The sequence below is a fragment of the Carassius gibelio genome, chromosome B14, assembly GCF_023724105.1.
Source record: "Carassius gibelio isolate Cgi1373 ecotype wild population from Czech Republic chromosome B14, carGib1.2-hapl.c, whole genome shotgun sequence".
Lineage (NCBI taxonomy): Eukaryota > Metazoa > Chordata > Actinopteri > Cypriniformes > Cyprinidae > Carassius > Carassius gibelio.
In genome coordinates this window covers 19,672,000-19,698,697 of record NC_068409.1, presented here as the reverse complement: position 1 = coordinate 19,698,697, position 26,698 = coordinate 19,672,000, and the positions used below count along the sequence as shown (strand labels likewise).

The 26,698-nt window shown below is 37.8% G+C and overlaps 1 protein-coding gene and 1 long non-coding RNA gene across 12 annotated transcripts in view; one reads left to right on the top strand and one right to left on the bottom strand.

Annotated features, from left to right (window-relative positions):
* LOC127971387 (protocadherin-11 X-linked-like) overlaps positions 1–26,698 on the top strand; it is a 189,182-nt gene that overhangs the window by 14,628 nt on the left and 147,856 nt on the right. For 3 of the 5 annotated variants that reach the window (XM_052574369.1, XM_052574368.1, XM_052574372.1), the window contains exons 3-4: positions 20,149–20,730; positions 25,849–26,698. The exon at positions 25,849–26,698 is cut by the window's right edge and continues 1,637 nt beyond it. In XM_052574369.1, the coding sequence (XP_052430329.1) occupies positions 20,149–20,730; positions 25,849–26,698 (1,432 nt within the window). Of the gene's footprint in view, positions 1–12,505; positions 13,163–20,145; positions 20,731–25,848 lie in introns of those variants that run through there. The other 2 variants (XM_052574371.1, XM_052574370.1) reach the window with 2 other exon arrangements.
* LOC127971388 (uncharacterized) lies at positions 5,644–8,678 on the bottom strand. 7 transcript variants are annotated; one of them, XR_008156837.1, is made up of 5 exons: positions 8,395–8,678; positions 6,992–7,052; positions 6,588–6,775; positions 6,404–6,496; positions 5,644–5,850 (listed from the first exon to the last, which is right to left on the bottom strand). It is a non-coding gene; the product is annotated as an uncharacterized LOC127971388 (long non-coding RNA). The 7 variants fall into 7 exon arrangements; XR_008156839.1 differs by lacking the exon at positions 8,395–8,678 and adding an exon at positions 7,627–7,683; XR_008156838.1 differs by having other exon boundaries at positions 5,645–5,850; positions 6,588–6,745; positions 6,988–7,052; positions 8,395–8,676.

The window sequence follows — 26,698 nt, the reverse complement described above, 5'->3', positions numbered from 1 at the left end:
TCTCACCGCACCATATAAAAATGCTATGTTCTTCCTCTTCAGGGGAAATTTGCATATCTTGCAGGTATTGGCTGTCAGTTTCTGGATTTCTAATGTGCAAAGTACGTTAAAATTTAAACCAGGCGAATGGAAAATAGATTTGAGACTAGTACTTACATGGTAATTCAACTGGTGCAGGAATGATTAATCAATAGTCTAGCTGTAACATCTTTGACGATGCTCTCATCTATAATGTATAACTCATGCATGTGTAATGAATCAACAAATAATTTGTATTGTATTACAGATATTGTTGCTCCTTAGTACCATGCAGCAGTTACAATGCATTAAGATGTCTCAGGCAGCGTGAATTATCAGATTGTTGCCTGAATATATGTCGGCCGTTGCATTGTTAGAATATATATCACATGTTTATACGGCAGTGGCACCGACTAAAGAGCTACAAAATCAAATAAAGTTCTGGAAAACTCAAGGGATATTAGCCAGTACTAAAAGGGTTGACCCCATAAAGAGTTGTAGCCTAATTATGATTTCATTAAAGTGTTTATTCAATGGAGGAATAGGGTCGAGATGAAATTGAATTGTTGGATAAGATGATGGCAGTGTTGTATTGAAGCTCAGAGTTGAGTTGGGGTTTTATCCTATTTCTAGGTTAATTACATGGAGCCTTCACTTCAATTGTCAGAGGAGGAGCATCGCTTAACCTAAATTACACCAAAACCCTGAAGAGAAATTGTCTCATCTATGTAAACCCAAGCCCTCTCCCTCTCGCTCATCCATCTCTTCCCCCCGCCTAAGACGCGCCGCCGTCTTGATCCCAGCACGCGCTGCAATCATTAAGCTTACTTCATTCGCAAAACCTACACCTCGGAGGCTGTTCGCGACTGTCCCGTCCAAATCACCCCTTTCCTGCATCAGACGATGACGGTTTACACGGCGTGCCTTCAATTTTCCTCCTCAAACAATGGTTGTGTACACAGCTCATTCGAGGTTTGGAAAACGCAACCAAACGTGATTTGAACATCAAGCGTTGGACCATCTGGGCCACATTACGAGCGCCAAATAATGACCGGTCCTTCATTGCTCCTCTAATGCATGTTGTGTTTCACTTGTATAGAGAAATATTTCCACGCAATAACGTTTTCAAGCCGCCTTCATCTCATCTGTCCCTAAACCACAAAGAAAAGGCTCCATTAAAATTTTACACACAGAGAGACAGGGGTGCCGGGCCCGAGGTTTGGTTGAGGGACAATCTCCAGTCGCCACATGCCATTCATTTCTCCTGCTTTTGTTGTTATTAAGGCCGGTCTAATCCCTGATCTTACAGAGGTTATGCATTAGGATTGAGATCTTCAGCACATAAAACAAGTATTTAAAATCAATTTGGTGTCTTTCCTATGCAAAGAAGGGTCACTTAAATAATTCTTTTGAGCCATAGGCAAGCTAATTGGCATCACCCGGGCGTCTTCTGAATGAAGCGTGTTTTTATCGAATGGCTCGTTAATTGTAAACTTATTATTAATATGCATGCTTTTATTAGTGCAAAATCATTATGTTTAAGCATTTTTTCTGTCTCCTGTAATTTAGTCAAGGACCACTTGATAAGTTCCTTCCTTCATGTACTTGTGATTATCAGTGGGAGTTAAATGCAGCGGTCTGAACCCTTTAAATTCATGAGTTCCCTCAGAGAAATAAAAGCATTTTGCTTACAATTGGTCCACTGGTCCAAAAGAAAGGAAAGACAGATGGCATAAAAAAGACAAAAAACACATCAATGGGCTTTTTAAAAGCAAAAAGCACATTGAAACTACGCATATGTCTCAAAACCAGAGTCTTTTTTGTTTAAACGAATGTATTTTTGCCGCAACCAAATGCCTTGATTTTTTCAAACAAGATTCATCAAGACAAAAAAGTATTTTAATGTAACCCCTCCTCTCTTCGATTGCTCTTTCTTGCTGTCACCCTCTCTTTACTCTCCCTCTCTCTCTCTCTCTCTCTCTCTCTCTCTTGCATGCACTCTCATTCTCTCTCTTTTTTTTTCTCTGTATTTGTGTGTGTGTGTACGGTTCATGAGCATGCGTTGCAGCCGAGAACTACGGGGGGGAACAATGTGATAAATTAGTTATGCATGCACACAACAAATTGATCCTGCTCTGCTCTGTCACAGAAAGCAGATGTTGCATGCAGTGATGTATGTGGATGAGCAGCATGACTACAGTGCATTAATATTATTTCTTATTCAAATGTAATGCAAAGGACAAACAGCGTCTCTCATTCATGGCAAGATGTGCAAACAATTATAAGCTGTATTTTTCCATTGCTTGATGTATGAACTAATACATCACAGATTCAGAGAGACAAATTTGTTTTTGCCTTCTATAAAGACACGTTTTTAGGATAAGTCATTTTCTCACTGAACGTATTTTCCTCTTCATTAGAATAAATTTGTTTACGATGTGACACATTAAATTATTGTCTGTTTTGCATTTCCCTTCAGATTTTTTTTGTATTACTCAATACATTGTTGAGAGACGTTTTGATGAATGCCAGCAAAAAAAGAGATATTTTCTACATATTAACTCCCATTTACTGCAACCAGATCTGGTATTACAGGAATAACATGTTTGCTCTCCTGCCATGAGTGTATTTGTCAATGTAGCGCAATGTGAATGTAAACCGCATATAAAAATCTGAAGCAGTCAGGAAGCAAGAGCTCCTATGATTTGACTTATAGTCATAAACCAAATGAATAGCCTCTTGTCAGAATATACAAAACCTCTCTGAATAGCTGTTTAAAGGACGAACAAACATCCCAAGGTGTTTTTACTTCTCATTAAAAGTCCCATCCAGCAACATCTGGACATTTGGTATAAGGTGTCCTTGGTATGCCATAATAATTGGTCCATGTACATCATTTGAAGCCTCTTATTAGTCTTTGAGGCTCTTCCACACGCATCCTCTACCGTTCAAGCCCAGGATCATGGAAAACATCCAGTATAACACAAGCGTGAAGCTGTCACGGATTGGTGGAAGCGGGCTTCGGGACAGATGCATCCTTGCTGTCAGATATCTCCTTGGCCTCCTCACCTCATAATATTCCCCAAGGACGTGGCATAGATCCACTCCATGATTGCAATCAACCTTGACTTCCACACAAATAAACAACTATCCTTCACCCCGACAATCGCCAAGCTGGCTCATGCCAGGCAATTCACCGAGCACCAGCATTCAACTGAATCGCTTCGTCTCATCTAACTGAGAAACCCCATGGCCTGTGCAATTGACTCTTCTATGAGCCGTACAACAGCTCGGCAAGACTCGGAGCTGACTATAATAGAGAGCTTTGTGAAGGTAGTGTGCATCCAACTCTGAAATCTTTTATTTCAGACTCTTTCCTTATAGCTGGATGCATACCCCTAATGCTCACCCCCGATGGTAGCAGTCATTGACATTTTGAGAGGCAGGCAGGATTACCCTCGCTCCCGTTCTGCCTTCATCCTCTTTTGTAGGAAGAAAACTACCTGACAAAAATACAGTATCCAGTTCAGATGGCTTAAATCCTTACATATTTTATTATATTCCAAAGCCCTTCAAAATTCATGGCCCTAAGCGTATTACTGCCCACTTTTGTTTACGTTTTGCCATTTTCCACCACGATGGAATGACAAGCCAGCGATCATCATGCCTGAAGGGCGCTCTTTCGTTTGAATGCCGGCTTACTCTGCCAGGTTGAGCCGAGGTCTTGAATGTTGTATGTTTTGAAGGCGAAGGTCAAGATACGGAGCTCCTTTCAACCTCAGACACTTCTGTGTCTTTGTTCATCATGTTCGGTAGATGATGGCAGCTAGCCAGTGTAGGATAAAAGTGTCAGCCTATATATGCAGCCATGTCTTAATGCATAGGAAATAAAGGACTTCAGTTACAGTTGATGATAATTCAATCATCCCATTAAGATGTAGAAAAAAGCAGTGGGCTTAAATGTTGTATGAGAGGTTAATAGACTAATGATCGCTAATAACGAACACAAGGATAATGTCCTAAACATCCTTTGAATACAAGCCTGTTTATTCGACCCACGTCCATCAGTATGCTAACAGAGAAGTAACGTTGATTTGTCTGAATAATACGTATCCTCTGCATAGCATGACATGATTTTTAAGAGGCAGATGAATGCCTGGAGGAAGGGGGAACAGTAACAAGTCATTCTTTAACGGCAGGTTGGATAATACAGAGGCATGGTCATGTTTTATAGGGAAGAAAGATCAATCCTCTCTGAAAGAACTTGAATGTTAATATACTGAGGCACACCTTGCAATTTACCTCCCTGGTCTTCAGCACCATTCCCTGCCAAGCTGTGCTAGACTGATAAGGTATATTAGTGTGTTCTTTCCTCCAATGATTTCTCTTTGTGCCGTTAGTAATGAGTCATGGATCCGGTAAGAGGGCCAGTCGCATTCAGACTAAGGGATGAATAGAGGAAAACCCCATTTGATCATATCTGTGAAACAAAAAAAAAAAACAAAAAAAAAGTGAAAAACAGCTCTGTGCAATACTCCAGACTTTTCATTCACAGGGTCTCATATTATACACAGTACCTTTTTATCACATTAAAGAAACCGCATAATCACTAAAACATTAGTTTGGATTTTACTGCAAGAGGTGTAATTAACACTCCGTGTAGTCATCTTGATTACATGTGTTGGTTCGATCTGATTTGCCCATGGGAAGTCGCAGCTTGATGTGTTTTATACCAGGAGAAACCACCATGCACCACTGATTGTAATGTGAAAAGCTTGTGTAAAACTTGCTGTTAATGTTCCTGCTAAATTACGATGCAGAAAAAAGTCATCTTTTGCCATATATTTCTCTACTTATATTCTGACATACCTTTTGAATAGTAAAGTATATGAATATTGTATAAACAAAACAAAAAGTTTAATATTTAACAAGGCAGTTTTACTGTAGAAAGCTTTTAAAAGTATGATTTTATAAGTAAAACGTATAAAATGCATGAACAATGACAATTCAGTTTTATTTAGCTAGCTATTATTTTTTTTTATTGTATTTATATTTATTTATTATGCTATATGAATTGTGTGTTTGTTTTGTATTTTTATTAACCATATTTGATGGAAACTTTTGATGAACTTTCATCAGAGTCTTTATCATTATCATTGTTTACATATTTAGAAGATGAAAATGAGTTGGTATATTAACATTCACAGCTTGTAATGACAAACAGTTACGAACTCTATAAGTTAGGGTTATTTAGTCACCAAAATACTTATTACACTGAAAAAAGTGTTTCATTGGATCAAAGTAAAAAAATTGCGTCAACTTGTTACATCTAATTACTTTACTTTTTATCAACTTAAAATTTTTACTTTGAAAAGAATTAACTATCTATTACTTAGCCAAAGCAAAAAGTATCTTTGAATCAAATAATATTTTTAAGTTTAATGAGATCTCAAATTATACTTTGTCTTAATGTTTTTTCTTTGTATTAACTTAATTCTTTTACTTTCTATCTAACCAAATATCCAAACAAATACAATTTAAAACATTGATGTAATATGAAAACAAAAATTACTTTCAGAATGTGTAATTTTATCAACTAAGATGAATGACTTCAAGCATTAAACATTTGACAGTTTATTTTGTCATAATAACATCCTGATACAAATACACATGCACAGGCACATGCAACAGAGGGCAATTAATTGATACTTCCACACCGTCAATGACAATGGAAATGTCCAGTGCACGACTAAGAGCATCAGTTTCACGGATCACAAAAAACGCCATGGTGGTCTTTTCAAATTCTGTCCCTGCTTCCTCCCTCTGGTCAGCCTAAAAACATAGGAGAGAGTAAATTGAGGGAATGTGAAAAAAAAATAATAATAACAAAAAATATCCCTTCATCTGAAAATTCCAAAATTTATTTAGCTTTCCTACTATGGAGGTCAATGTAGAGCCCAAACGTCTGTTGCTAACTTTCATTCAAATACCTTCATTTGTGTCCAGCATAAAAATAAAATGTAAACGGCTTATTACAAGAGTAGAGTAAGTGATGAAAATTTTTGGGTGAAGATGTACTTTTACACTTTCTTTAGCTTTGAAAATGCTTTTAAACACTTTGTACAAGCAAACGCTCGTACAATGTGTTGACCATTGTAGATGATCACAGACATATTCGTGGAAGAAAGTCACACAGGCTGATGTGTAAATGATAACACAATTTAGTAATTTAACTATAAAGTGATATGTCACTACCAAATCGAAATTTAGTTAGGATGCTTTGAGGGCGAGTAAAACATAGGGAAATGTTGATTTGGTAGTGAAATATAACTTTAAGGCAAACATGGTTGTAGAATATTTCAGTAGTTTACATTGTCTACATTACCTGGTATTCTTTGATCAGACAGCTTGCATCTTCACCAAGGTATGTGATCAGGCACTTCAGCAGGCACTCTCTTCTGATGTCTATGTCCAAACTCTACAAAATGTTCAAGATGTATTGTTTTTATTAGACCAATACACTACTAAATTGATCACCACAAGCAAATTTGTTTGCATGTAACCAATACCTGATCCATAACTTTAATAGTGTCCTTAGTTTTCTCACGGAGGGCTCCACCTTTGCTCCTAATAACCTGGAGAAGCTGAGAGCTGTCTGTCTGTCCAAAGAGGCCATAAATCTTGATTGTAGAGGTAAGGTCGTGATGCGAAAAAATTCTGCATTAATCTGTAAGAAAGAGAAACAGAAAATAGACTTCTGAAAAAAAAAAATTTAAAATTACTTTGAGAACTAGTTGTAAAAGACATATGCACACAATGCATTAAACAACAAAACATATAATTAGGGCATCCAAGACATTTTCACATTGAGTTACTTGCCAATGAGAATGGTGAGGTAGAGCATAGGAGAGAAGAAAGATAAATAACAAGACTTATCCTCCAAAGCAAAAATTAAATGGTGCAAATTACTTACGTTTTTCATGTGGCTGGATTATTCAAAACCTGTCCTAATTGTTGTTCAGCAGTACCCCATCCTACAAAAGACAAAATGAATTAACCACCTGGCTCACATAAACAGATCACTTATTTGCGAGTATGCTGGTCGACACAATGAGTTAAAATAAGTGTTTAGGCATGTCACTAAAGACATGTGTTTGGGCCTTCATGTAAAGCTAATGTTAATCATGAATGAGAGACCATACAAGTAAGCAGAGCGAATAACTTGCCAACATGAGTTTCATAAATCAATAAAAATCATCATAATATATACCTTCATAAAAACGTTAAGTCTATACAAGTGTCTGAAGCGTGCATGTACTTTATACATGTAGCAGTACAGTATCGCACTCCAGCATACCCGAAACAGTCTTATACTACGTTTCAATATCAATCCATCTCACCTGAAGCAGTCTTCTTGTATTATTTTATTTCCACTCGGTTTAACATTGTAATGAGGGAAACGTGTAAACCTTCTAAACGATTTAGAGCAGTCAAACTAGTACGTTAATACTAACCGTATGTAAAACACCAGTAAAACATAACATTTTATGAAATCATACACGTATAATTTTAATAATACGGCCCAGATGTACGTTTAAAATTACTTACCAATTTTCTTTATTCACGTTTTACCACGCCGAGTTCATCCATGCGGTTTAACAAGAATGCTGAACGTCCTCACGCATGACCCTGGATTACGTTATAAATCACGTGACAATGGGAACCAATATTTTAAATTTCAATTTACAGAAATGTATATTTTACACTAACAATACATTATTTTAATTTTAAATTGACCAAATATTTACATAACACTGATGGCTAGACAGAAAATGTAATGTTTTGAGTTAGATCAAGTAACATTATAACGACTTCTTTAGAGTAATGACATGCCATGTGCACTTTTTTCAGTGTATTGACTCAAATCTAATGTACTCCCAAAAGTTTACACTCTCTTAATTCATAAGTCACTGTGTTATATTTAAGCTAATTAAGACGGACATTTTCGACATATTTTGTGTATATATTTTAATATTCAAACGGCAGGAGACAGTGCTGACGCTGTGGGTCTCGTGCGCGTGCCTCCGGTGTACAAGCACAGAAAGCCCTTGTGGGATTAACGATTTCAGTTCTGTTTCGCGGCTAATAGCGGTTTTAAAATAATCAAGCTCTTAATTTTTCATTGATCCATGATTCTTTGCTCACTCTAACGTGTCAGTAACTTCATGCAATCCGCCCAATTAAAGATGCGTGGGTGTATGTACATGTGACAAAACGCACCCATAAAACAGTTAACTTATTCAAACGCATCATATAACGTTACATATTTATCAGATGCAGTTACAGTAAATTAAAGCATTTTGTATAGTTACTCACCGATATTGTGGAACTGCTGTCAGCCGCAGTCTGGATGTGAGGGGAAACAAGATGGCCGTCGATCGTAAAATTCTCAAACCCAACCACGATTACGTCAGTGGTCACGTGGTTTACACAGAACGCAAAATTATTGATTTGATGTGTAGCAAATAGTTTAAATTAAACCAACAAAACTTAGATTTACTTTAAATTAAAGTAAATAATTTACTTAAGCTCAAGAACAAGACAGAAAATTAAATAATTTAAGTCAGATTAAGTATAAAATGTGCTTTAGAGTAATGACAGGGCTGTTGCACTTTTTTCAGTGTATGCATGTAATTTAATCAGTATATTAGCTTACAGTTTTTTTTCCTGTAAATTAGAAAATTACATCTATCTATTTATCTATCTGTCTGTCCGTCCGTTCGTACTTCTTTATATACAGTATTACAATATTATTGTTAAAAATGTGTAATGATGCTGTGCCAAAAAAATAAATAAAGCAGTGGGAAATATTTAACTGCAGACTTTTGTACTTTGGAAATGAATATGATGTTGAATTCTGAACCCAGCACGAGTTAACCAGTGATTTTAATTACTGAGCACAAAGCAAACACTTCACATCGTTAAATATTGTAACTCTGTCCTTTATGTGGCCCTGAAAATTCAGACACAGGTATCCAGTGTCACACATTATTAGATTATCATGGTTGAGATAGTAGGGAACAGCTATCTGAAAATGCTTGGCGTACATTTCTTTTGAAAGACAATATCCATAGAGACACAACAAGGACAACGGCAACAACTCACTATAAAATCCTCATCATTGGTGCTTGCTTTACATGCATTTAAGATTTTATTCACATATGCTTCCTCACAAATGTTACCCTCACTGTCCCATTTACAGCAGGAAATAAAACAATGTCCAAGATTAGATGGGCAGCATGACATTTAAACTGCTCTGTGCATTTGGTGGATTCTCAAGCCCTATCAGAAATGCATAACTGGTTTCTCTAAAAGTTCATTTTGAGGGTGGCAAAATAGCCCTCTGAATAATTCATGAGGTATTTTGTGCCTTTCATATTGCTTTAAGGCTTTCAGATTTGCATTTCTTTAACATGCCTAGGAGAAGTCCTTCAGTGACAAGAAGTATGAATCTTAAAAATATGAAAGGATCAACCCTTTTAGGTATAGCTCTTGGATAGCTACATTACTTGATGAGAGAGAGAAGCTTCCTGGACACTACAAATTCCTCCAAAGATGTAGGTTTCCTGGAGTAGATTGTGCAGCTTAGCACAACTATGTTATCTAATTGGGGAGCCATTTTTCTGAGTCGCTTCGAAGGAAGCCATTGTAAATGTTCCCCTAAAATAATGTCTGGTAATGGGATGTTAAACACATATGATAAAATATGCATTAACCTTAGGGGTCAAGAAATAGCTTAACTGTAAACATTCAATTGTAAAAAAAATAATAATGGGTTGTTGTTATTATTATTATTTTACTAAATGCTAACTTTCCACACTTAAGGGCACGTCACACTCAATTGAAAGTATGACCATTTAAAAGCATGCTGAGGTGAAGCATCAGGACGTGATTGATGTTACGAAGGTTATGGCTTTTGGTAAGAAAAGCCAGCTTGAGGGGACCAGTCAAAGACTGTGATTTGTTACATTGCAGCAGTGTAAAAATTAATGGGAAGATCAATGTGTACATGTTGTGCGGGTGACCTTTATTGAATGTGAGACTGTGCAAGATTTTCAGCCATCCCTGGCAATAGAACGTGTTAGATTGTGCTGACAAGCCATTGCACTTTTACATAAGTAAACTGACCAGTGTTCTCGCTTAAATTTCTGGTTGTCTGGTTTGAATGTGTAGTGGAAATGGGGATGTTGTGCACATTTTGTTTAAACATCTGTAACTTGAGTTTTTGAGTCAGATTTTGATACTGTATTTCCATTATTTACTGACAGAAATTTGAAGCTTAATGGTCCCCTTCTTCGTGATTCCATGTTTTAAACTTTAGTTAGTGTGTAATATTGTTGTTAGAGTATAAATAATATCTGTAAAATTCTAAAGCTCAAAGTTCAATGCCAAGCAAGATATTTGATTTAACAGAATTCGCCTACAAAAAACGACCCGTTTGGACTACAGCCCTCTAGTTCCTGCAGGAATGACGTCACTAAAACAGTTTTTTGACTAACCTCCGCCCACATGAATTCACAAACAGGGGGCGTGGCCTTGTTGCACTCCGACGGAGAAGAAGGAAGAGCTGTTTGTTTTTGTCGCCATGAGTCCAATCACCTTTGTTTGGGCTTCCCAGGAACACTGTACTTTGAGATTAATGGTTACAATTTGTGTTTAACTCGGTTCCCGAAAATTATAATGCACATGTAAAACTATGTGCAGCTCCTGTGACTATAAATACATCTCCAGCACGGGCGTTCTTGCCCAATCGCGTTACCAGGAGGGCAGCCTGCTCTCAGCTGCTGTCGAATCACAGCACAGGAACCGCTGGCCCAATCAGAACTCGTTACGTATTTCTGAAGGAGAGGCTTCATAGTTCAAGGAAGTCATCAGCCCATTTTTGTGACCGTGAAAACAGCAGTATACAGATAGGTGAATTGTGTGAAAAATACTGTGTTTTTTTACACGCGAAACATGAACACATGTTATATTGCACATTGTAAACACAATCATAGCTACAAAAGAGCGCGTAAAACGGGACCTTTAAAACTGTCTAAATTAATGTCAAGTTTAGAGTGCGCAACCAGCAGCCTGGGTTGTAACACTAGTGTGAGTATTCAAAGCTGCAGTCCGTAGGTTTAGCCTCTTTGTCGCCATCTCTATATAAAAATGTGCAATAGCAGCTGTTTGCGGAATTATCCTTCTTGCATTGGTTCTGTGCCGACACGGCTCCAGCGCAGATGAATCTACTGTTTTGAGGAGTATGTGTGTGTGGCAGTAAGCGGTGTGGATATTTACTGTACTTCAAAATCACAGATTATAGCCTATGTCTTGGAATATATGACCCAAATAAGAATTTTCACCATATATTGTCATCTGAAGTATGTGACAAGTCTGCCACATTTTTTCAGACCAATTGTGAAAAAATGAAGAAAAAAAAAAAAAAAAAAATACAATAAATCACGCCATACAGTGATTTCAATCTAAAGATTGCTTGGCTCTTATCACATCAAACCATGCAAATTATTATTATAATTATTACACTTTGTTCTATAAATAGTAATGTTAATAACATCAGCATTGCATTACTGTGAGTACAGTGTGTATTAGCATGTACATTTAAATTTCTGTACAGTCTAATCTCTAACTGTCATACTATTCAAATTTCATATTAAAAATTATTTTAACCCAAAAAGGATACTGTACTCCCTTTGAACTGGTTGTCTTTAAAATACAAATCTTTTGTTAAATCTCATATGTAATCAGAAGCACATTTATGATAGCAATATAATTAAATTTAACCACGTGAGGTAATGACGCGGCACGTTATGTACTTGATCAAATATTGATTTCAGATGATTTTAATAAAAAAAAAGTTCAGAATTAAATTGTGCATTAATTTATTGTGCTGATTAAATAATTGCTATGACATGACCACATATTTAATAGTGATTTGCTCTCAGAATTAAAAACGTAAAACACTCAAGAATGTATTAAATATTAGAAATAGACCAACACATATCTCACCATAGATATTCACATATGTTGTCCTGGTTAACGTGTTTATCCAACATTAATACAATGGTCAAAAGGAATTAGGCAAGGATAAATTAGATATTTAGGCTACATCTATCTGTCTATCTTAACTGTCTGTCTGCACATTAGTAAAGTGTAATGAAGTAGTTTGACGTTGGACTTTGCACACAAGCTGGTGTTTGGAAGCAAAGCGAACAGTGCCCCCTTTTCCTCTCCGGCGAGTCGCGGCTATTGGTCCTCGAGCGAGCGAGCGAGCGAGCGGGGCTCTGACTCCGGCAGCAGTGCGGCTTTAAGATGATGAAGGCTGTGAAATGTATCCCTGGCTCCTCCTCCCGCGATGATGTCAATCGGAGGTGGAGAGGTGGGCAGTACTAAGGAACTGAGTTCATACAATACAACAGAGATTGCTAGAGCTCTGCGTACAACTACGGCAAAAAAAAAAATCTCAGTGTGTGGAAGTGATGCTGCGTCTATAGGCACACCGTCCACCTGCTCCGGTACACTGACAGCCCATGAATATCTCTCAAAATAGATATTTTGCTCTCCATCACTCTGCCAAACCACGGGATGACATTAAATGGCGTGTCCGAGGATACGATTTAACGTTACAAGTTTTTTTAGCTGTTAATTAAACGCACAGAGAACGAGAAAACAACTTCACTAAACAATTTTCGTATACATGCGAGGAGCGTTCCCAGGTTTCCCCCGTGATGACTGTATGAATGCACTGAAATAAGAAGTACTGCACATTGACAAACCCATTTGGAGCAGCACTATCTCTCCGCGCGCGTGGGATTCAAGCAGTAGCCAGGCGCGAGACATCTGAGGAATAACATCGTCTCTTCTAAAAAGTCATTCGCAGATGTTTTTCGCCGTTCGTGCGTGGACCGTGCACTTTTTCATGGACATGGATCGTTTTCTCTAGTTGGATACCGACTGGTCACTACGTGAAGCTGTTTAATTCTGGGATTTTCTTCGGTCTGCTTCACGGCACTTCATCTCCTCCAGCAGTGATGCCGCGACGTGACGGGAATTGAGAGTTTCCATATTCACAGAGAAATCCGAGGTAAGACGCGTCCTCTTTATGCTCGTTTATGGCTTATTTGTTTATTTTTATTTTATGCTATGTTTGCGAATAAAATCTTGATTAATTTTACCGCGCTCCCTAGTTTATTGAAACGATCGGTCGTACTTACTTTAACGTCTTTAAAAACATCGCGAATTAGATTAAATAAACACTTACATGCGCTTGCCCTGTTCGACGGGAAACAACTCCAAAGTCGAAGGGCCTTTGCGCACAAAAGTCGGTGTTATTTTCCCCTATGCATAGAACAGTTTGCCTGAGGAAAAATATTAATTCTAATATTTACAAAATAATAATAATGGCACGAACTGCAGAATTTCCAAAAGCTATCCTACGGCTTCACCTTCCGACTGAAGGTGCGCTAGTCTAGTTTGTTAGTTCGTATGCTTTATGGCAAAAGCAAGGCGTCCGATTTAATGCAAAAAAATTTAAAACGCTTCATCCTGAGAGAAGATCTACAGCCTACACGTGAGTAAGAGCAAAGCGACTGCTCTAAGATGCCATCTCACAACTTCTGAAGCGTTCTCCTCAATCTTCTGGCTTTAGGAGGCTTGTTTGGAAACTATTCAGAACCTGTGCGTAAAATATGAATATATTCCATAGTTTGCTTTTTAAGGAAATGGCTACATCGAATAGCTTAGGCTACTCAAAAATGCACGGCTGTGTGCAGCTCGCGAGACAGAAGAGCATCAGCAGATGAAGTCGGAAGCTGATCCTGGAGGATGCGTCATTTTGTGAACTGGTGTGTCGGCCGAGGCAGAACTGAAATAGGCTACTTTGTTTTAAACACAAACCCGGTCCTTTACAAAGAATAAAAATAAATATTGATAGCAATAGGCTACTTTTCCGCGTGAATACCATACCCTTAAATGATTCTTCAATGATTTATCAAGAACCGTTTTGGGCTGTGTAGGAGTTATTGATGAATGCAAGGTTTTCATTGGCAATTTAAAAGTTATTGATGTTAAATTATAGGTTCTTCATATCAATATATGGTTTTGTGAACCTTTAAAGAAGTATATAAATAGTTTCCTCAACAATTAGATATCAATAGCTAATAATATAGGCTAATACAAAGTTTAGCTTATTTGTGTAGGCTCATTTAAAATGTTCACCTGTTAGGTCGTGCTAAACCTTACGGTTCTAACTGGAAGCTTTATTAAGATTGTAGATACTACATTTATTGTTACTTCTGAAAATGAGTTGTAGCTTAATATCATTAATCTGTAATAGCTACAAAAACAAAATAAAAACATAAATATTCTTAGTGTGTGCAAGGATCCCACATTGATAAATAGGACTTTTCTTGGTAATAACTGTAGTAATATTGGTATTTTGTTGCAAACTACTCTAGTTACCATGGTAATTTTAAGAGAAGTGTCCAAATGTAGCATTCAAGTGCACTTGGAAGCGCATTGTAGATGTAATCCATTCTGCTTGCTTTGTTCACATTCTGTTCTGCACCAGTTGACCTTTGATGACAGGTATGAGTGTCAGATCTGATTAGTTTCTAATTTAGATTTTCATAGGGACAAGTGTTCAACATTGTTTCATGCTTTAAGGCGAAATGATGCAACTTGTTTTCATTTTTACAGCGCATATCTGGTTGTTGGGCAACACTCAGATATGGAGAAATTCAACAGGCCTTGCTCTTTATAACCTTTTGTTTTTAGTAATTTTTTACCAGGTTTCAAATTTCTTCATGGAGTGCGGAGAGCACTGAGCTCCAAGAACAAATTGTAATTTTTAACAGTATACAAGAAACAAAAAATCCCATCTTTACTCCGATAGTACCACTATTTTTTTTTTTTTTTTAACATTTAATTCCCTAGCCTGACATTTCAATTCTTCCATTCATCCTGTATTTCTAAATATATTGAATGTCGTGTTGTTAAATGCAGTAAATTAAATCTAAAACAATGAAAGTTATGGTACATCTAAGGGTGTGAGTTAGGAATTATTTTACTCAAAACGAGACACTAGTTCTTTTCAGTCTTGATCGGCCACTAAAACTATGATGTCATCGAACGAGAAAGCAGTATAAAGAACAGTTGCCTGTAATCCAGTAACATAACATAGTCAAGGCTTCAAAAATGTATAATAAAGTCAGATGTTTTAATAAACTTTGTGTATTGCTTTATAAGCTACTAGTATAATTAATTAAAAGTACAGTAAAACAATCAGAGTGAAGAACATATCTAGCTAAGGCTGATGATGTCATTATTATATACATTTTACAGTTGCCCTCAGCAAACTTAAAATTATAGTTAATACTAAATAGTAAATTGGCAGAAAAATAAAATTGTGCGTCAACAATTGTTTCTTTCATCGCTGAATACAGATACTGCACTGCGGCGCTGGTCAAGGTGGTTACACTTCATACAGTGTGCTAATATACTATACAGAGTGATCTTGCATTATCTGATAATTAGAATAAGAGTTTTCATTCCAACTATGTAACCATTAATATAAATGGTTATTTATACTATATTAATTATGTTCATCACATTGTGGCCACTCCAGTGCCCTCTATTGGTGGTTTTATTCATTTATTTATCTTTCCTTGCATTTCAGTGAGAGAGAGAAAAAAAAAAACATGAATTACCACCTTCAACATTTAAGATTATTATAGCATACTATCAATACATATATTCAATTATTTCTCTCTACTTTTTACATTTCAACAATTTACAATCTATGTTTGGGTTTTAGAGCAAGGTGAGATTAATGAAATTTGTTTAAACACTTTTTTCATTTATTATGTGCTTTGAAAAAAAAATATTGACACATAGTTTTTTTTATAAGTACTCTGAATACGCTACATAAATCCTAAAATGTGTAGTTGAAAAGGAGTGATGCAAGCATATATGTCTGTCATCTTAAAGCCTGTAATAAATGTTATCCTTCATTTGTGAAATCCCCCTGTGCTTTAATTCCTGTCATTCATAACTTACAGACTTAATACATTATTTATTAAAGGCAAAATTCAGAGGGGAAGAGTGAAGACGAATGGTGCATCACAGACCAAAAACCAGCCTTTAAGATTTAGAGTTTCATTGGCATGTTATACACTTTGCAATGTTTGTCCATATAAAATCAATTTGGGAGAATGATACATCAACAACTGACATGTCGTTCCACTGAAAGTGCCCACAATAAATTGCCTGGTGTTGGTCTAAAGAATTAAATCAAGTTTTCTATGATGATTTATGATTCAAATTAGCAAAAATCTCAACCATGATTCATGGGCGCACCATTTTATGCAAACAAAATCACTCTCTGTTCTTTCTTGGCTGTTATTTTGTCATCTGACCACATGGAAACTTTGATAAATTGATAAATGGCAGACATGACTGTTTGGATGCATAATCTTTGCTGACGGACCTAAATCGACTCCATCACGTTTGCTACATCTGTTTATCCGTTGCAGCTGGCAGCCTGTTTGGTATGTTAATACCTCCCTATTGATCATTCAATTGATCATTGGTTCTTAGGATCAGTGTAGTCGCCATCAAAGCTACTCAAAGTCGGTCTGTGTGTTTCAAAAGGATCCTAACTTTAAATGGCACAACAGTCTAGCCTTTTCAGGTACATGTGAGCAATTAATTAAGAAACATGAAAATACAATAGTGATGTTGTAGAACAACAACACAACAATAAAAGTGTTATTCATGTTTAATAATAATAACAGATGTTTTTCATTACCACCTATTAGATGAAAAAGGATGCCTTCCTGAAACATAAAGCCTGAATAAATTATTAAAAAACAAGTTTTCTGTTGATGAAAAGCCTGACATCCTGACAAAACAAGAAGGACAGCAGGTAGGCTGGCGAACAGCTGGCAGGGGGCTTATGGGTCTCAAGCTGCCGATGGCAAAAGGTGGAGGGCGAACTCAAACAAGACATCAAAATGTCAAAGAATCATGCATACACGGGGTTTCTTTAAACTGATAAAGAGAGCGATGCTTCTGCTAAGAGCGAGTTAAGTGACACGCTTCAGGCAGTTGTCCCAGTTTAGATTCCATAAGCGGCTTTAATCATTATTCGAAATGTCATTTTGCTTTAATTACCGTTCGTATTAAATTGGATCGTTTTAATCTGATGCCCAATTGGTAGGTTGAACCGTATCGATTTTTCCACCTCTGCAGCATTCGGTTCCTGCCGATTCATATAGACAGAGATTCACTGTGAACTCATGGTTGACATGTAGAATTATTTTATTCCTTGACAGCTGAGCTCGAAAATCAAAAAACAGGCAGGCCTGTCCATCACGTTGTCACGTAAATCACTCCAAAGTCTGTGTGCTGCTCACTCCAGGCTCCGGAGGGAAGGACGGCTTTTGCATACTCCCTGGAATGCATGGTCCGCTGCTCGGAATAGATCACTGGAACCCTGCGCAGGCAGGGAGGAAGTCACACCGATACCCATGAGCACCATTTCCCCCAGCTAATTCTCTCCGTTCACTCTCAAGCTGCAAGTTTCCAAAGATTGGGAAAGTTGAAACTCAATGCTTTGCGAATTCAGAGTATAGTTTTGAAAGAATCGCTCCCAGGAGTAAATCTGAAAATGGCTCTGTGAGTTTTCGCAACAACATAAACTGTCCTAAATATGGGGAGGAGTGACATGTGGGCTCCCGTGTGGAATTGTCTAATCCCAGCACCACGTCCCTGGGTAGCAGAGCTCCATACAAAATGCCAGACATCACTTACTGAGAGCTGGAGCTTATACTGTCTACACTGTTTGGTGCTATTTTGGGTTATACAGGTTCATCAGCGTTCTCTCGCCTCCCAGGATGGTGTGATTCGTTATTGTTGACGGTAAACTGCAGAACGAGAGACCCGTCGCCCTTATTGCGCGTCACGGCTAGTGTCAGTTGCAGTTATTTAGACGTAGATCATCTTTTCATATATTTTCTGCACTATTCTGCAATGAGCACCTTAGCCAGTAAGTCCTCTTCATTATGCATTGTCGGATACCTTGGACTCTTTCGGGCTTATCAGAGTACAGTAGGTGAATTGTAATTGCTTTGCTCTCGCCGACTCAAAAATGGTGCAATCTTCAAAAGCAAACCAAATCATTTTTCACTACTTTCTTCAAAGAAGAACGTAACAGTCTGAGAATATGTGCAGATAGTAAGCTAGCCATTGATCACTGTCATGTAAATACTCTGAGTGGTGCTCGTCTGCCCAACAAACCTTTAATGAGTCCCTACAGTCCAGCCGAAGTGTTCACTGTGAAAAACAGAGCATCTTGTGACAGCTGAGACTGGAGCGGCTAAAGAATTGGGGCCTTCAGCTGTGTGTGTTTAAAGAAATCAGCCTTTGTGATGAATTTTTGATGTGTGAAGTGAATCTTCAAGGTACATGATCATGTATCTCTGCTGCGTTCGGCTTTGTTTTTAAACAAACATCCTTTTGGCACATGCGAATTACACATTAATGACTTGACAAATAGGTAGTCATTGTTAACAGTATTTCCAGGATATCCCATTTCAAAAACATTATGCCGTGAGCTGTAATTTTCCTTTGTCGCTCTAGTAACGTGCTATATTTGAGTAATTAATTTGCTGAAGTTATATTGGATACGCCTACTCCTAAAAAGAAAGTTTAATAAAAATTAAACTTTTATTAATGATCTAGTTGTATATTATTACAATCACTTTGATTTGAAAAGAAAGTCAAACTCTTTTAGTTTGGAGTTATTGATGTGGTTAAGGTGAAGGGCACTACATTTAAACAGAAATAGCACTGCGTGGACAGTTCTGTAAACTAACAAAACCCAGAGTCTGGAAGTGTTAGGCATCTCCCCCACTAGTTCTCTGTGACCTAGTTGAGTTGTTGGCACATTGTGAAAGCCTCAGCCCTCTGGCTACTTTTATTTATATAATGCCCTGACAGGATTTGTGTGGCCATCGAGCAAGTTGGCAACAAACAGTGAAATGCTGATTCATAAATCATGTCTTGGTGCTTTTGAATTATGGCTTTGTCCTATTCTTCTGAGGGATATTGACAGTCATTTGGGACTCATGTCTTTATTCTTAAACTTTAAATCATAAAACTCTTACTTGCACTACAGTTACATCTTGGCTGCTCAGAATATCAACATACTGTAATCTGATATCATGCATTTTAGCTCTGTTGAGTGTTGCCAATGGCATACAAGAGTCCATTATGCGCAGGATGAAATCTGGAGAGCCTGTCTAATGCAATTGTATGTTGTATTTGGTAGCATTTGACAATTTAAACAATGAATCATCTTGTTAAAACAGTGTATTTTTCCTTTTGTGTGATAAAGTGGTTAAAGTTGTCATTTACTCAACCCCATGTTGTTCCAAACCTGTACAACTGACTTTCTTTATTGGAACATAGAAAAATCTATTTCCTGTGTAGTTTCTTTTTACCCCATTGGCAAATAGTGTTTTTCCCTTTCATTTTCCCAAAAACTTCACTAGTTTGAGATTTCAATGAAAACAAGTATCTTTCGTCTTGTTTTTAGATGTTTAGATATGTTTACTTGAAAGACAAAGATACTAAAGGGGAAAAAAAGTAGTCCATATGCACTACAGTATACTCCCCACTTGTGAACTGTTCACTAATACGTCTGGTAGTAATCTAGTTGTCTGATTTGGTTTGTTGACTCACAATGAGTACTTGAGAACTAAACCAGTCCAGTGGCAGTTTTGTGATTATTTTGAAAAGATCCAACTCAAGATGATTTGATCACATTGCTACTCCCATGCACATCGATAAAGCCTTAAAACCTCAGTCTCCATTATTGTAATTGCATGGATGACGAGCAACCAGGATTTTCTTTTGCATAAACGAAAGTCATACAGGTTTGGAAGTAAATAATGGTGAAAATAATTGTTATATTGGTCTAACTAATCTTTTTACTCTATAAAATAATCTAAAATGCTCCCCCAAAGAGTGACCATCTTTCTTTTTTCCCCACTTATCTTCCTCTAGCAGACCTTGCAGATCTTTGAAGAGAGTGCAGCACCTACTCTGAGTATGGACTTGGCAAGTGAGGCACATGTTCTGGTGGTTTTGCTCACCTGCCTGTTCTTGATGTGCCGGGCTCAAGAGAAGGACTACACCATAAAAGAGGAACAGCCGGAAAATGTGCGCATCGGAAACCTGCGCAAAGACCTAAACTTGAACCTAGATCCGGACATCAAGCTGTCTTCTGCGCTGCAGTTTAAACCTGTCTACAAGACGGGTGATGTGCCTTTGGTCAAGGTAGAGGCAAGCACGGGAGAGATTTTCACCACAGCCAACCGCATCGACCGTGAGAAACTCTGTTCCGGAGTCTTCACCGAGAAGCGCTGCTTTTACGAGATCGAGGTCGCCGTGCTACCAGATGAGATTTTCCGACTGGTCAAGATCCGTTTCCTCATCGAAGACATCAATGACAATGCCCCACTCTTTCAGTCGACGGTTATCAACATCTCCATTCCAGAAAACACAGCCATCAACAGCCGCTACCCTGTCCCTTCCGCATTTGACCCTGATATCGGGATCAATGGGATTCAACACTACGAGCTAGTCAAGGTGAGTTCAACGTTTAGCTGTGATTTATTAAATGACACCGCCATTTAATGGGCCCTTGATATCCAGAGTAAAAATAGCACAGTAAGCAATAAAAAAATTACAAATAAATAATAATTGACTCAAGGTTTTAAAAGTAATTTCCTCTGTTTTGTGTAAGGTAAGTTGTTAATTGCACCAAGATAGATATGAACAATTGGGACAATGGTTCTTTCTTCTAATTGATGTATTCTGAGAAACTAGCGTAATATTCTCAGAGGATTAATATAGTCTGCTCCAACTGAAAAGTAGGATAATGGTATGCATGCTATTAAAATATATACAGTAGCAGATACATTGCTTATGTATTTAATTTAGCATTTTATACAGTGTCAGAAGACCCATTAACCCCAGAAGTGGTAAAAAGTCACTAAGCACACTTGCATGCATCTGGGCTGTCAGTCACAATGTGGAAGATTACGACGTAGTGCAGTTCACTGAATGAACTAGTATTCCCCAGAAAGGTCGCCCTGTATTTTAATTAAAATTCAAATACAGCGTGAAATTCAAATACAGTGTGAAACAAAGAGCCCAAGACTGTCATTAAAGTGTGAAAGAGTAATTTGTACCTTTTCTTTTGAGAATTAGCCGAATCCTTGCTTTTCATGTCTGATTAAGTTACCAATTTGCATTTTTAAAGAGTCTCTCTCTCTCTCTCTCTCTCTCTCTCTCTCTCTCTCTGCGCCAAGCTGCTGCATCTCTCTCGATTGTCTGTGCTTGGAAAATGACCAGTGCGTTTCCTCATACAATTACAATAACTATGTAAAGGCTCTGTTGCCTTTTAGATGATTTCATTTGTTCTTCGTCTGCAAGTGTAGTGTCTCTTTGTATGAATCATGCATGTGAGTTTGGTGAGGCTAGGTCTAAGTAAACAGAAATGGAAAGGAAGGATATGTTTCATCCTCTGAGGTTGTTGAAAGCATCCCATAAACAGCATCTGGCCATGAATCCACCTCTTGGACTGCGTTCGCATGGTCCTGTGAGAGTTCGAATCGCTGAAGCTCCCACACAGTAATGGTTTAGACCAGCTCACCGTCAGCATGGAGCTGCGCGATTAGCATTGTGGGCCACAGCTGCTGTGCGCATAGCTTTGAAAGAGCTCTGATAGCAATCCCTCTTCTTCTCTTTACTCATTCCAGTCATGTCCCCTGAGGAGGAAGCCCTCGCTTATGACACAGAGGGCCGTTATTGCCTTCCCCGGTTTTAATTGCGGTGCCATATTAATTGTTCCATCAGCATTAGTGTTGCCAGGTCACCTGGAACGATGCACAGAAGCACCTCTGGACACTATCAAGGTCAGCCTACAGAAAGTAATACCATGCATGGCTGGAGGAGTGCTTTCCATTAGAAGCGATTTTATCACTTAAAGAGAACCTCTTTACAAGTCCTATCTGGAGGCATGTGGATCAGATCAGGCTCATGGGATGAGGATATCGACTTTTCTGTTGTGGGTTCCACCCAACTCATTGTTATTTTTACCCTGCCATTTAAGCACTCTAACCTCACATTAAGAAAGCCGTTTCTCTCCTTTTGAAGCTGTTTGTGTGTTTTTAATCACCCGAGACCGCCAGCATTGTCGTTTTAGATCTTCGCCACATTTTAGATCTTTCGAAAGGACTTTCATTGCAGCAAAGTCTCCGTTGGATTTCTTATTTTGGGGGAGTCAAGGTCAGCATTAAAGCCGTTACCATTTCATTTCAATAATTCATGAGTATTTTGGTTTTCATCTGTGTCTGATTCCGATTTGAAACTAGCTTAGAAGAGAAACTAGCTCAGTTTAAATAATTCATCCAAAGTGTGATTTTATTTTTTTAAGCTCTCACTTCTCACTTCTCACTTCTCCAGTTATTTCACTTCAAGACAACGAGAAGAGCCAGTCGAATGATGTATTAATGATCAAGGGCTGACAAGAAACATGTCATAAAGAGTTTCCATGAATATTGCACCACAAAGGCTTGCGAATGATTCTCGAAAAAGATATAATCTTCTTAGAACAAAGTAATTGTTGTGCCTGAAGTTGAGCTGAAGGTGCTGACACTTCTCACATAAGGTTTGTTTCCCAGGAAACTCTTACAGTATATAAAGTAAATAATATTAATTAAAATAATTAGTTTATGAGATGCTCATTAAACCAAACGTTTTGGAATTTCACTCTCTTGAGAATCAGAAAAAGTGCATTCAGTTTAAGGATGAGTGGATAAGGTGAAACTGATTTCTGTGAAAATGGTAGGAGATTGTTATCATATTACTACCTGTCAGTTGGTTCCAGGTTTAATTTGTGCCTAATTTCTGGCAGATTGTTCAGCTAAAGTTTCACCCAGGTGACAGCAAAAGGCTTAGATCTGATTATAATTGGTAATGAATCAAAAAAAATATTTTCAGGTGACAACATTCACAGACAATTTAGTGTAAGTGTGATATTTATGTCTTTATATGTTGCATTATATGTATTTAACAGTTCATACAGTGTTCCAACACCATACAATGGTGCAAGGGTCTAAGATATTCAGTTTCTCGGTTGTTGATACTGAGTTCATTCTGAGTCGTTGCTGTAGAAGGTCATCTCATTGATTCATACAGCAGATACTTCAGCCAGTCTGCAAAGCTGAGAGAAACTCTGGGGTTGAACTATGCAAAATGATGCCCACTGATACTTAATATTTTACTGTTAAAATACCGCTCTCTTTGGGTTATTTATAACCGACATTCGCTTTTGCATATATTTCTTGATTGCACCAGACAATTGGGTTCAGTTTAAGCAAGTTTTTTTTGGCTTTGCCTTACACCCGGTCTTAAATTGAACAAAATAGATTCATCCCATGTGTCCCTCATAATGCTCTATGGGTCAGTTGGTATGAATATGCAGATTCTTATGCACTACCTGTATTATTTTCAGACATTTGTCACTTCCCTTGGGCCTGTGATTCATGTTCTTTTTACTCTACCGGAGTCTGTCTGAAGATTATCAGAATTCCCTAGCCTTATTATCTATGGGCCTCATAGACACATTAACTAATCCATGTTTTTATCCCTGTATAATTACGAAACAATCATAGATCACATGCATGCATTTGTAACTGATAAATTGTAACCCACATTTGTCATAACCAAAAGTACAAGAAACAGATTTTTGTGCTGATTGTTACATTAACTGTAAATCTTCACTGCAGTCACCTTTGTTCAGTTGTGTTGACTGTTTAATAAAGAAAAAAGCTGTTCTGCATGTAGGCATCCAAATTGTTATTTTTATAACTTTTCTGTTTTAATGCTAATTATGTACTTGGATGCGTTTTGATGTGTGTGTTATTTGCATGTGTTGGTAGTACCACAGATGGTCACAAAATTGTGCCAAGATCCACCAAAGGGGGATGTTACATGATTTTAGCATGTGAAAAGCTTACTTTGTCAGCCTAAAACATAAATTGTCATTTGTCATTGTAGATAATTTGTGGCTGCATGTTGTGTGCCCATAGAGAGTGGTTTGTTAGTACCAGACTAAATGAGTCAAGATCCCCCATAGCATGGGAAATGCATATATGTATCGTAATCACATTTGAAATATGTGCCTAGACAGAGTAATCTTTCCCAGCTTTATGTGAAGCAGGAGGCTTATCTCTTAAGGAAGTTGCCTTTTCTAGTTCTAGCATGAAATGTTTTTGACTGAAAGAGCTTCAAAGAGCCTCTTTGTTTCACAAATGTGCTTGACTCTCATTCAGGCACTGTTCCCCTGTCTCCCTCACTTGCCAACCACGGAATTATAGATTACGCGTGATATTTTGCCGTACCATGTAGCCTGATCTGTAATCACAAATATTAGGGCTAGTTTCGGTAGGAGGGCAATTATTTTAAACAGTCATAGCTGGATTCTCAGGGGGATTACATATGCATTTGTTTTCATTTTCCTCAGGCTTTGCTGTTGCCTAGATTGTGCTTCTTACTGGGAGAAATCTTTTTTTATGTTAAGATTCTTCCCTTTTCTATAATCTGTGGTGGTCTTGCAATATATTTAGAATGGAAGCTTATCTCTTTTTTAGCGTCTTTCTTCACGTATGAACTTGAAATCCACAAGCTGACTTCCATATACTACATCAGAGTCTTGCTAGTTGGGTAAAACAATAAGTTGTGTGCAGCAAAGTGGAATACACCAGGGGATAAGGCTAGAACTCAATGTTTTAATGTTGTATTGCTATGAGATGCAGTGTGACTTTGTAACACTTTGGTTGCTAGAAAATGTTTTTTCTGAATGATAAAACTGCAATTTTCTGTCAGTCAGGCAAATGGTTTTTACATTTTTTTAAGAAAATGTAAATGAAGCACGCTTATTAAGGAGTCAGCAAAGGTCAGTGAAGAAAAAAAAATTGTTTCATAAGGGTCAATAAAAGGCTTGCTGAAGTATTTCAGACAGGAATATGTACATCGATTAATGCTTACTCAAGTAAATATGGAATTACACATGGTAAGTTCCTCTCAAACAGACATCTTTTAGCACATCTTAGTCCTATACACTTTGGGCAGAGAAACTGTGCTCAGTTCATCATTTACGGCGCATAGTTTAGTTTTCAGGTGCTAAATGGATCTGTTTGCCGTGTGGGGATCCAATGTTTGCTTTATAGGATCATATCCCCCGGACAGGCTTTTCAAGTAAATATTTTGAAGACCTTGTGCATTTTCTCATAGGATTAAAGAACTTTAACCCCAAGGTTTAATGCTGGAGATAAAGCCAACATCTGTTGAAAGCCAGAATGAATGACTGGTTAAAACGCATTAGTATTTGTATTTCTTTTTTTCTTTTTTTTTTTTTACATCTGTGAGTTCTGTCTGAGAGATTATCATAACAAACATTCCCACATACATTAAAAAGAAGATCTAGTAATAGGCACAATAACAACAACAACAACAACAATATTAGCAACAACTGAAACAACAAGAAAACTGCTCCATGCATGTGATTTTTAGTTCAAGTATAAACATCAAGGGGAGGTGTTCTCATACTGGCATTTTAATGAACACTTTAAAGATGTACTTCTCATGGTCAAATATACTGCAAACAGTTTACAAGACTGCTACTTTTTTATTTTTCAGAGTGTGAGCGAATTTGGCCTGGACATCATCGAGACGCCTGAAGGAGACAAATGGCCCCAACTCATAGTCCAGCAGAGCCTCGATCGGGAGACAAAGGACACCTTTGTGATGAAAATTAAAGTAGAGGATGGTGGCACCCCTCCAAAGTCCAGCACAGCCATTCTGCAGGTCACTGTCTCAGATGTGAATGACAATCGGCCGGTGTTCAAGGACAGCGAGGTGGAGGTAAACGTTCCTGAAAATGCCCCAATGGGAACATCTGTCACTCACCTTCATGCCACAGATGCTGATCTGGGATCCAATGCTCAGATTCACTTCTCCTTCAGCAACCAAATCTCCCCTGCCACCAAACGACATTTTGCTATTGACAGCACAACTGGACTGATTACCATCAAGCAGCCATTGGACAGGGAAGTCAACCCGGTGCACAAGCTTATAGTGCTGGCCAGTGATGGAAGCTCTACCCCTTCAAGGGCTACAGTTACAGTCAATGTCACAGACATTAATGACAACGTCCCCTCCATAGATACCCGTTATATAATGAATCTCGTTAATGGCACTGTGCTGTTGTCTGAAAATGCCCCCCTTAACACAAAAATAGCCCTAATTACTGTGACAGACAGAGATGCAGATCTCAACGGTAAAGTGACTTGTTACACTGATCATGATGTACCTTTCCGACTAAAGCCAGTCTTCAATGACCAGTTTTTGCTCGAAACGGCCGCACCTTTAGATTACGAGACCACTCGAGAGTATGCAATTAGGATAGTTGCATCTGACTCTGGGAAACCACCTCTGAACACTTCGGCAATGGTCCTGATTAAAATAAAGGATGAGAATGACAACATCC